Source organism: Ambystoma mexicanum, chromosome 11 (genome assembly GCF_040938575.1).
Source record: "Ambystoma mexicanum isolate Mex_15411 chromosome 11, UKY_AmexF1_1, whole genome shotgun sequence".
In the NCBI taxonomy this organism is placed as follows: domain Eukaryota; kingdom Metazoa; phylum Chordata; class Amphibia; order Caudata; family Ambystomatidae; genus Ambystoma; species Ambystoma mexicanum.
Window position 1 is genome coordinate 835,850,547 of NC_090934.1, and position 12,549 is coordinate 835,863,095.

Here is a 12,549-nt window from a genome sequence, read left to right on the forward strand (position 1 = left end):
TATCAGTTAAAGAAGGGTAAGAGCATTGCTTTTTTCACATGCAGCCTTCATGTAAACCATGCACATCAGTGAGATATTTGTATTATTTTGATTTTCTTTTAAACTTTGTTTATTAGGCACTTGGTTACTGGTTAGAACCATGCAGTGTGATATAATCTAAATTTTCAATATACCATCAGAGCATAAGTCAGAAAGCAGTGACAAAATAGGGAAAATGAGCAATAGATACAATCTCAATCAGAGGTGTTAGCGAGATACTGACGAAAGTCATACCAAATATCCTTGGGTTGGCCAATGTCCGGTATTGATTGCACGTACGTATAGTTCTTCATTAGTGTTAGCCCAAAGCACATCTTGCAACCAATCTGACATTTTAGGAGGGTAATTCTGCGTCCATCATCAATATGACTCTTTTAGCCTACAATAAACTTTAAGAACCTATGCTGAACATTTGACATTTTCCTTGTGTATCCCAGCACACAATCTACAGGTGTCAATTTCAATTGCTTTGCTAGTATTTTATCCAGTATCGGACATACCTCCTTCCAGTACCCAGTCAGTTTGGGGCATCCCATAACATGTGCACTAGATGGGCGGCGGCGCCCTGAAATCTAGCACATATTTGAGCGGTCGCCGCATGTAACCTTGACATCATTGCTGGTGTGTAGTACAATCTGTTTGCAACTTTAAATTGAATCAGTCAGTATTTTGAATCAATCGACACTCCCTTAATTAATTGACAAATTTGTTTCCACTTCGAATCTGCAATTGCTGTGCCCAGATCATCTCCCATTTAACCCTGCTATCTGGACCTTTTACTGCTACTAATGATTGTGCCAACCTATAGAGTACCGAGACATATTTCTCATGTGTGGAAGGTGAGAGGATACAAGATAAACATGGGTTCGACACAGGCTCTAACGAGTACCCCATCCAGAACTTCCCAATCGCCTCTCTCGTACGGTAATATTGTAGCAGTTCTAGAGTCCTATCACTGACATGTTCTCTAATAACTTCCCAACCAAAAAATCGCCAGTCAATATACAAATCGCCTAACATCTGGATTTCTGCCCCACCCCAGTCTCTTCTCTAGCACCTGATCAGTGGTGGGCACCACCAACGTCATGCCCCATAAGGGGATCCTTCTATCATAGGGTGCCAGTACCCCAGTCCATTTATTCAGCCTAGTCCATGCTTCCTGCGTCGCCCCTACTGGGTCCAATCTATGACTGCAACAATATGTGTTCCCTGCGAGTAATAGAATCGCCGACGTCGGGCCGCCCATAGTCGCTCCAGCCTCCCATGCAGTTCCTCCGGGTAGTCTGTGTTCCAATATATAGCATAGTGTATATGCACCACTAAATAGTATATATAGTTCAAAGTCTGGAGCAGATAGGTCTCAAGCCTCGTAGAGCCTAGCCAAACAGTCCCATTCCATCCCATCCCATCCAAATCCTGCCTCCAGTCCACACAAAGGAAGAACACATACCAACCAGTTCCGAAAAACGCACACCCGGGCCACATCGGATGTTGTGAAAATAATAGACAAGCTTTTGTAAAATGATCATCTTGATCTATGCCAGTTTCCCAGCCATATAGATTGGAATGTTACCCCACCTTTGAAGTTTAACTCTCAACTCTCCTAAGGATTTGCCATAATTTAAATCAAATGTCAAGGTACCATAAGTCACTCATAGCCCACACAAGACCTAGTTTATTACTGCGTACAATCAGATAATGGGAACATTTCAGACTTACTATTATTCAGCAGCAAGCTTGAGTATTGGCCAAAATCTTTTACACCTGCCCCTCGAAATGTATCCCAAATCAGATCTGCTAGAGGTTCAACAACCACAGCGAATAACAGAGGGGAGAGGGTGCATCCCCGTCTTGTACCACTTTCTAATTCAAAAACAGGTCATAACCTGCCATTCGTACACACACACACATGCGCTGAGGGTTGTGTAAGCAGCAGTCGGACCCATGCAATGAAGTTGGGACCGAACCCATAATTGGCAAGAACTCGAAACAAAAAGGGCAAAGCGACGTATCAAACGCTTTCTGCATGTCAAGAGAGGCTGCCAAAGCGCAACACTCAGTCTAATGTTGGAAGCCGTTGATCGACCCAGTACAAAACCGAATTGATCTGCATGTACCATATGTGGCATCAATGGGGATAGACGCTTTGCTATAACATATGCATATATCTCAGAGTCTGTGTTTATGAGCGATAGTGGTCTGTATGACCTACAATCACTCGCTGTTTTATCCAGTTTGCGTAAAGGAATAATAATTGACTCACGTAGCATCTCTGGTAGAATCCCATCCTTCAATGCCTCCGTCCACACCCACAGCAAAAAGGGAGCCAGCTCATCGCAAAATTCCTTATAGAATTCAGCGCAAAAGCCATCCGACCCAAGGGCCTAGGGAGCTCATTTATTGCTTCTTTAATTTCTTCAACCGTAAATGGGGCTTCAAGCACCTCCCTGGTCCATGACGACAACAGAGTTGTTACTATCCCACTCAAATAACTATCTCTAAGGGGGTTGTGGTAGATTTCACTGTATATAGTGCAGATTAAAATGGTAAAATACCATATTAATATTCTGGTTCACATGTGCCATAGTTCCGTCCAGTCGTTCAATGCACAGAATGCGTCTATTCCCGAATTCACCCCCGATAGTCCGAAAAAGCAACCGACCCGGCCTGTCAGCCTCCCCATATCGCCTCACCACAACAGGCCTATCTAAATACTGTTTTTTCCTATCAGCTGTTTCCTGGAATGCATCTAACCTAACCTTTATGTTGTGCCGGAAAGCAGAAGTAGGATCCTGGGCATATTGGGCCTGCAGTGTCAATAGTTCAGATTTGTGAAGCCGCATCTCATTCCTTATTACCCTCAAAATCCCAAACTACGTTGAAATCACTATCCCCCGCATATATGCCTTAAACGCCTGCCACAAAGTGGCTCCCAAGCTCATCGAGCCATCACTCATCTCAAAATAGGTGGCAATATGCTCACGCAAGTTAGTAACGCACACTGGATCCCGTAACGATTCCGGCTTAAAACACCAAGGGGGCGAACCCCATCTTCTTTACTTAAAAGCATGGTCATCGAGATGGGAGAATGATCCAAATATGCACGACGAAATATCGAACACCCATCCACCATTGGTAATAGTGCACTAGATACCAACCACACATCAATTCTCGAATGCATATCATGAACTGTGGAGTAATATGTATATTCCCTGCCTGTCCCATTCAATGCACGCCACACATCTAACACATCCATCTCAACCATATGTGCCAGAATTTGTATTTTAATTCTTTTCATGAACCGAGTGCAGGACTGCTTTACCAAGGGCTACCATCCTGACCGAGGGAAGATTCCAGGCAGTAATGCTTTGTGAACGTGTGGATGGTAGACCACGTTACTGCTTCACAAATATTTTTTATTGGGACACCCCTTTGCAGGGCTGTAGAGGTAGCCATGCCCCTGGTGGAATGGGCCCTTAATCCTTCCGGAGGATCCTTCCCTGCCAACCTGTGGCATTCCGAAATGGCCTAATTATCCATCTGGACAATGTCTGCTTAGAGACAGCCTGACCCAGTTTGTGGCCTGTATAGCCAATGAACAGCTGATCATCGATACATAATTTTGACATTGTAGATATATAAAAGCTTCAAGCTCTGCAAGGGTCCAACCTATGTAATCTCTCCTCCTCCTTGCTAGGATGAGAGGGCTGTGGGGGATAGAAACAAGGCGAAACCATTTTTTGTCCTATGTGGAAAGCCCCAGATTGGCTAAAGATAGCAGAAAAGATAAAACATCAAGTGTTTTACATAGAAAAGGATCTACATTTGTTTCTCTGCACCAGTTGCAGAATGTATTCCAACAGCAAGGCTACAAAGACTTTGTTGCTGACATTTTGGCCAAAAGCAAAATCTCCATTACGTCATCCAGGAGGTCCCAATCCATGTGTATCAACCTTTCAGAAACCAAGTGTGAAGGTTGAGTGTCTTGACATCTAGATGGAGAGCCTGACCCTCCTCTCGCGAGAGAAAGTCCTCTCTTTGTGGAAGACGGATTGGAGGACAGATGGGGCCTCATTACGAGTCAGGCGTTAAGGGTTTTACGGCGCCGTAAACGGCGCCGACCCTTAACGCCTGATTACAAGGTCCCTTTGCGGGATGGTGATTTTAACGCCTGCTTTTTGCAGGCGTTAAAAACCATGCCGCAAAGGGACCTTGGTGCTAAGTACGGTGCCGCAATTTGCGGCACCGTACTTAGCGCCTTCCCCATTCCCATTATGCCCTATGGGGCAAAAATGGGAATGGGGAAGGGCCATGGCGGAAGGGGGAATTACCACTCCGCCAACCTCGGAATGGGGTGGTAATTCCCCATTCCGCCATGGCGGAGTCTGAGAGTTACCGGCATGGACCATGGTGCTATTAGCACCATGGTCCATCCGCCAGGGTCGTAATGAGGCCCATGGACATGGCCAGAAGGTCCGGGTACCACGTCCTCCTGCCCAATCCGGGACAATTCGGATCATGTGTTTCCCAAACTTTCTCAACCTCCTGATCACTTGAGGAATGACGGGGACTGGAGGAAAGACGTACAGGAGTGGAAATTCCCAGTCCACCACAAAAGTGTCTCCTTGAGATCCTAGCAGGGTGACGCCGCCCTATTGGTTGCCTTACTACTAAGTCTCGGGGGTAAGTAATTGCGATCCTGTCGTTCCTATTTGTTTAGAGTTGCTACGCATAATGCTTCCATTTTCATGTGCGTTTAAATATACTATATTCCAGTCCAACAGAGTCATAGAGTTCAAAGGTTATGCCGTATCTATCAGGCCTCTATACCAGAATTCCCCACCCTCCCATCCTCACAGGGTACATGACATAATGTCTTCACTTATCGTGCTCCTGGGAGTCTCGTTCCTTGTTTTGCACCGGGCAGCCCTGTAGATCCAACCATGACGCCACATCCTCTGGAGTATCAAAGAACAGCACTCTGCCTTTGTGCAGAACTTTCAACTTTGCCGGGTACAACAACATGTACTTTATAGCCGCTGCACGCAATCTTCTCTTAACCGCAACATAACTATACCGTTGCCTCTGCACCAACATAGTATAGTCGGGGTATGCCGTAATTCTGGAGGAGGCTCTTTCTATCGTTCCGCCCTTACGAAAATACTCCAGAATCTTTTCCCTATCTTTGTAATTCAAAATTTTCGAATTTATCGGCCACGGTGGAGCTCCAGGCCGTGGTTTCCTCATCAGGGCTCGATGTGCCGGCTCTACCGTGAACCCCTGTGAGAGTTTGTCCACTCCTACTTCTTGCAGGATCATGTTCTCCACGTAGTCCGTGGGGTCCTGGACTTCTTCTCCTTCTGGCAGGCCAACCACCCGGATGTTGTTCCGTCTCACCCGTCCTTCTGCTTCCTCCACTCTGTTTTCAAGGTTGGCGACCTGTTGTTTAAGCACATGGACCTCCTTCACTTTGTTCGTGCTTGTTGGTCTTTGTTGGTATTGGTCTTTGTTGGTGTTGGTCTTTACTGCACTTTCCAGACCGCTAGTTCTTTCTGCCAGCGCTCTGACATCCTGTCGCAGCAAGGTGACTTCAATCCCTACAGCATCTATTTTGTTTCCTAGGGCTGTCTGCAGTTCCGCCATCGCCGTGCCCCACTATAGCACTCAAGTCCGTTATGGCCGCTAGGACTTGTTGGTTTTCTCCCTCAGAGGGGTCATCCCTTGTTGCCTCCCCCGTCTTTTGTGCTGGGGTTGAAGGGGTCCGCTGCGCCTTTGCAAAGGTGTCCACATTGGGTTGCTTACTCCTGGACTTCAGTCCTTTCACCGACATTCTGCAATCTCACTATGTCTTATATCAGCTCTCCTGTGTCACTGTAGCTTCACCAATTCAGATCAGTTTTTGGGTGACCCCCAGTGGGCTAACTGAAAGGCGGCACGCAAGGTCAATCTTGGAGTGGGCTGTGTCCTCCCATGTCTCTCCTTTAAGCAGTGTTTTTAGTAGTGTGCTTCCAGGGCCCTTGCTCGCAGTCCACCTGTTTCACCTTCCTGGCAACGTTTCACCATGGAGTCCCTGTCCCTCGTGCAGGTCCCAGCCTCCTCCAACGCTCACTATGCTGCGCTCATTTGTAAGTGGCTGGTCATCAACGCCACTCGTGTGTTTGTTACGCACCGTGTTCCTCGTGGCACTACTTCTCAGCAGTGGTGCCACCCCACAGTCCAGCAGTCTGCATCTGCCGAGAACCTCGACAGCCAAAGGGTGCCTGCTCACGGGCCTTTGTTATGGCCAGACAGGCTGTACAGTACTCCCCGATCCATAATTAAATCCGTTCTGAGCGGCACATATTCACGACTGCATTCCACACTAAGCAGCGCACCACATCATGCTCCCTCGGTACCGGTATTATTTATGCATGGGCTCCTGTTCCATACTTCTCCAGCATTGCATTGCTGGCCCTGCAGGGACATCCAGTTCTGCATCCAGCTTGTGCTTAGACCAGGGAGTGTTTGTGTATTTAGTATTTAGCGTTGCACTTTTTGCTCCCTTTGGTATTGCAGTACCCACGGCTGCCACCGCATCTCGAGCCCACTGGTGTCTGTCGGGCTCCTCATCTGTCTGCGCTTTGCTCCCAGGGCATCCGTTCGGCTTCTCGCCTGATCGCTTTAATGTTGCACTAGCAATGTTACACCTATAACGGTGCTTAGGCATCAATACAGCTTGGAGCTTCAGGCCGTTGAACTCGTGCCACACGGCCAATATGCTCTATTCGTGCCCTTCTGCGAGGGTCCGCGGGGGTCTGCCCCAATGCACCTCCGTGTATGCCTCCCAAGTCGCAGCCTGCCGGTTGACCTGCCAGGTCTATCTATGTCCGCTCGCAAGCATCTGCTTATTAGTGGCACTCCATTAGCATGGGGGAGATCCGGCCAGCATTCGGATCGACAGCTCACTTCCGTGGCTGCGACCGTTTACCATCTAGTCAACAAATGTTATATGGGGTCGCAATCCGTCGGACGATCCCCGGAGCCCTCATCACAGTATCTGCATCTTGCTTCTGCACTTCCCGGGTTCCGCTGCTTATTGTAGCGGAGGCAGCCGTTTGTCCTACGGGGTCCGGTCACCGCTTCTATATCCAAGGCTGCCCTATCCTTCGCCGTGTGCACTCGCCAGAAGGCGCAGCTGTAACAAGGCATTGGGGTACTTCTCGCCGCAATCACAAGTTGCGGCAGGCACCCGCGATCGAAGTGCCTCCTCCACTCACCACGGTCCTCGGCTACGTTGGCCGGGGACCCACGTGCTCCACAGCCGCCCGGCTCAAGTGATATAATGCCTGCTCTGCTGCGCTAGCGATCTGCCACTTCAGGCATCCGCCGGAGAGAGCTCCGTCTCACAGGGGTGCGCCCCTCGAAGTCCCTTTGTTGTCAGCTGCCGCCATCTTGATATTCTTCTCCGCGGCCGGCTCTGAGATACAAAGTATCAATGCAACTGTTCCTCAGCCGTAAACGTACAGCCAGCCCGCTCGTGCTCTGCTCCGTGCCTTCCCACGCCTTTTCATGCATTTTAAAGCTGCTGTAGGTCAAGAAAAAGTGTGTTTTTTTGTCGGATCAAGTCGCCGTATCTCGGAGCACACAGGAATCACAGCCTACTCCATAGCTGCCAAGCCACGCCCCCCAAACATACACATATATATATTGAGCTTTATATATAAAGATTGAATGCACTATTTACATATATCTCCATCATGCAATGGTCAGTGGATATGGTTTCACTAGAATAATGGCATACTGTCCTTGCTTATTGTGTCTATCCTTTGCTCTAGGGTCATACGGGTGGTTCTCTAGCTCCATACAAATATGTTGAATAAAAGGTGCATGCCTTTTATTCTTAGTGCACACTCAAGTGGGATTCCTCTTTCAGGCTCTTGTTCAGGGGAATGCAGAGTCCACTTTTCATTTTCCAAGCTGTGCCAAAGATAGATTTCCCTAAGGGGAAAGGGGGAGCAGATAGAAGGTGTCGAAAGTAGTGGGTGGAATGTAGGAGGGGCTGTGGAGGGTGTTGGAAGAGAAAGGGAGTAAGGGATGGAAGGTTAAAGGTGAAGTGGCTTATGGAAGGTGATGAGGGAGCAGGCAGAGGAGGGACAGGAGAGCAGAAGATTGTGCAATGTGAAGGGGAGAGCAGGTAATTTTGGAAGGGCAACAATAGAGCATGAGAATTTGAAAGGGGTGAGCATAATGAAAACTGAGTAATCATGGCCAAACCACTGTATGTCAGCAAAACCTAGTGAATCGACCAAGCTGTTTCCAGTCACAGCCAGACTCTGAAACACACAACTCCAACAGTAAAGAAAGAAAACTTCAAAAGCGGGCTGCGAGAAACCATAGCCCAAGGAGGGGTGCACAAAACCATAACAGAGGGCTGGGTGAGAGCACCCATTCCCCAAGGCGGGGCGAGAGAAGCAAGTGGTCAAGGCGGGGTGTGAGAAACCATACCCTAAGGCAAGGTACACGACACTATACCACAGGGCGGTGTGAGATCCATCATATCCCAAGGCAGGGCGAGAGAAGCAGGTCCCAAAGCGGTGCATGAGAAACCAGACACCAAGTGAATGAAACCAGACCCTGGAGAGGAGAACCAAAACCCAAGGTGGTGTGAAATCCAAGAGCTGCCTCCAGGACCAGAGAGCTCCGAACTTTCCTAGTAAAGAGTACAAGGGACACACGTGTTGCTGGGTGGGGAGCGGTGGTGGAGGGGGGAGGGAGTGTGCAGGACACAGTGCAGACGGTCCCCAGAAGGGAGAGGAAAAAATAACAGAAAATTGTGTGGATTTGTTGGAAAGGCATAAAAGAAAGACTGATTGAAAAGACATTCTTAAACCTAAGGGCATTTTTCTTTTTAGTATGCACACCTCTTTTAATTTGCCAAAACGTACCGAATACAGTGCTGGATATTTTATTTAACTTTTACACCAATATTCTACCTTTTACAATACAGTGTAAAAAAAACATAACATTGTTTACTTACCCGTGGGTTTTGCAGATGTTGCACATCTTTTCTTTTGCTACAAAGTCTGCTGGGAGTTTAATCAGAAGTGTTATCAACTGACCGTAGCCCCAGGTCACCAAATGAGATCGAGGTCTGTAAAAAAACATGGGTATTCAGGTAAATCAAATGAACTGTAAACATTCTAAATGCAAATAGAGAAAATCTAAATGACAGGCCTTTACAACGAGATTATTATAAAGCCAATGTGTCTTTCCCTGTAACGGGTATAACAGTGCATCACATAGATAATGGCCCTGCTTTACCTTCACATTTCGAGAAACCTGGCATCTTGCCGCACCAGATAGCTTTGACGGCATCACCCAGTAGGCAGGACCTACTGCTGGGGAACCAGAAGTGAGTACACAGCGCACTGAAAATCTAACTTCCACATGAGATACACATTTTAACTTTTTGTTCATTACGTAGGACCCATTATGTTTAAATGTTGTCTAGATGGGTGCTAATTCTTGTTTATTAATATTGTCAAACACTCAAAGTTAATGTCATATATGCATGTTTGTAAGGCACCAGTTGGACTGGGGAGACAAATGTAGCTCTTGGTGCCTGCTGCTTTCAAGCTAACCAGGCTCCCCTAGGGCAGAAGAAGAAGCTAAATAGCTCCCAGCAATTCCAAACTCTGTCTGGGCTTGCACAGATGCAAGTTCGGTCCAGTTGCCTTTTTTTTTTATAACAAACTTTGTTTGGTTTTTATAGAATGGAAACGAAACGGGATATCGCAAGCATGTGCAGGCAATAGCATTGAACACATAGAGCAAGTCCAGGGCAACACATAGTGCGAGAGGAGGCTGGAGAGGCTCTGACACATAGTTCCAAGACGGGTAACAGTCCTCTAATCAGGTTCACTTTGGTGGGTTACAGTAGAGCTAAATGCCTATACAAAATCAGCGTATGACCCCCCCCCCCAAAGTACGTTCCTTGTACATAGTCAATAAATGGAAGCCACGTTGCCACATATGTTGAGCATTTCAACCCCCACCATCCCCCGTCAGGACTGCGATCTTCTCTGATGCTAAGATTTCCCAAACCCTCCCCCACCACATGGCAATGATAGGGCCCTCGTGGGATTTCCAATTACATGCAAGGGAAAACTTGGCCGCCAATACCAGATGAGTAATAGGTTTAGAGGTTTTACCTGTTAGGGGATATATTCCATCTTGTGTGTCACCCAGCAGAATAGCTAGTTGATTTAGGGAAAGAGTTACTTTCGGCATGGCCTTAATGTGCGACAGAATCTCTTTCCCTTAGGGCAAGACCACCACATGTGGAAGTATGTCCCTCTCTCCGGGCAGCCCCTTCAGCAGTTGTCGGAGTAAGTAGGGTGGAAGTGATGGAGCCTGTTGGGGGAGTAATACCATCTTTAACACAGCTTTAATTGACACTCTTTACCAGAGGTACTTACTCCTAGATGTTTTGTGGTTGTGGACCAAAATTCTTTGTCAGGATTCCTCGCGTATTGGGGCACCTAAGTGCCTTTCCCAGCACCCCATGTACAAGAACAAAAACCAATCCAAAAAGGAGCGTACAGCAAGCAAGAAGTAACGCAAACGTATTGGACCCAAACAGCTGGGTAGCATGGTTCAGACAACCCTTTAGAACCAATCTGATTTAAATGAGCTGCAATGCCACCAACTGAGGCTACACATTTTATACCCGAATTACAATATTATCATACATTTTGGTTGCATTTTTAGGGCAGGTCACAGAAGCTGATTAGAGGAACTACGTCAGTCCCCTACATGCAGGTATATGTTAAGTGACCCGGATTGGGTAGACGTTTCTTTGGCAGAAAATCAGATTAACACCCCTCGTGATGTCACAAACCTTCCCACACTGCCCCTCAATTACGTGATTATGATGCTCGTTCAAAAACCCGTGTTTGCCATTGGTTGACAATGCCCAATATAAAAAAAGTCTTGAGATGGCAAGGGGCGAGACATTCACACAGAGTTTTGACCAATGATGTGCCACGCGGACATCAGTGAGCACACTGTAAAATGTTGCACCCTAGGAACACTGAAACCTCTCTCTGCTGATTGGCTTGCTGTCACGTGTTAAGATGGATTTCTGAATTCAGACTTGGAGGGGCAGAGGTTCAGAAGGCCAGCCTAGATTTTTGGAACACGGTAACCTCTGGACAAGCCAGAACAATCAGGGTAGCGATGGTGGCGGTCAAGACTAAGGGCCTCATTACACGGATGGCGGTAGGGATTTACCGGTACCGGTAAAATACTGGTACCGGTAAATCCCTACCGCCTTACTACGAGGTTCCTTTGCGGTTGGGGGATTTAACGCCTGCTTTTTGCAGGCGTTAAAATCCAACCCGCTAAGGGACCTCGGAGCTAATTACGGCACCACAAAATTGCGGTGCCGTAATTAGCGCCTTCCCCATTCCCATAGAGCCCTATGGGGCAGAAATGGGAATGGGGAAGGGCAATGGCGGAAAGGGGATTTACCACCCCTCCAACCTTGGAATGGGGTGGTAAATCCCCTTTCCGCCAAGGCGGTGCTGGTATTTTACCGGCATGAGCCATGGCGCTAACAGCGCCATGGCTCACTGCCTACCGGGTAATGAGGCCCTAAGTCTCAAGAGGGGTGAGGGTGACTGAAAGACCTCAATGAGCACACAAAGCAAGGACACTTACGAATTACTCCAGACAGGTGTTATATTAAAAATATAGACACATTTATTACAAGGCCTTTGTAACATCGACCATTGCAAAGAATCACAATAATACTAAAGTAAACCAACACATCACAATCAATACAATATATATACAAGACCGAGGGGTCTAAGGAGTTATGTGCACGTAATATGTAGACCACCTAGATGTGGAGGAAAACAGGCAGTGCAAGTAATCATTATACCCAGTTCGACATCAGCAATACACCTAACTAGGAGGAGGTCCGAGCCCTACGAAGAGGGAAGACTTATGCTCAAAAGTACCTGCATGCGCTGGTGCCAATGGATAAAGTAGGGTCTCGTCAAGGGTCTCAGGCAGTTCAGGAAGGTGAATGAAGTGATGAAGAACAACTCCCCACTACTCAAGCAAGGCCTCCACTTGGGGCAGAGGCAGGGTGAGAGTGCGGGATAGAGTTGCTATTTCGCAACATCGGTAGAAAAGAAACGGGCTCCTGCGCGAGGGGCCACCGGTTGGGGTATGGACTACTCACCGGTCCCCGACGCAGGCAGACCCAGACTTCTCCAGTTCAGTTAACGTTGCTGGCAGCTTCAGCTGCGATAATCAGGATGTCTCAACACCGTGTAGATTACGTGTAGCAGGATGCCGGGTCGAGGGTGTCCCAAATGCAGCAAACGTGCACAGGTTTTTACCACAGCAGGGCAACACAGAAACTGCGTTTACTCTGGTCCGGGCACACTCGTCTCACTTCAGAGCTGGGAATGCCAAGTGTACGAAATTCGGTGTGAGGGTGCCGTGGACGGAGAGCAAGCA

General features: G+C 47.7%; 1 protein-coding gene across 2 annotated transcripts in view; it reads right to left on the reverse strand.

Annotated features, from left to right (window-relative positions):
- HPS5 (HPS5 biogenesis of lysosomal organelles complex 2 subunit 2) overlaps nucleotides 1-12,549 on the reverse strand; it is a 1,306,927-nt gene that overhangs the window by 209,970 nt on the left and 1,084,408 nt on the right. For both annotated transcript variants that reach the window (XM_069623788.1, XM_069623787.1), the window contains exon 20: nucleotides 9,056-9,169. In XM_069623788.1, the coding sequence (XP_069479889.1) occupies nucleotides 9,056-9,169 (114 nt within the window). The remainder of the gene's footprint in view (nucleotides 1-9,055; nucleotides 9,170-12,549) is intronic.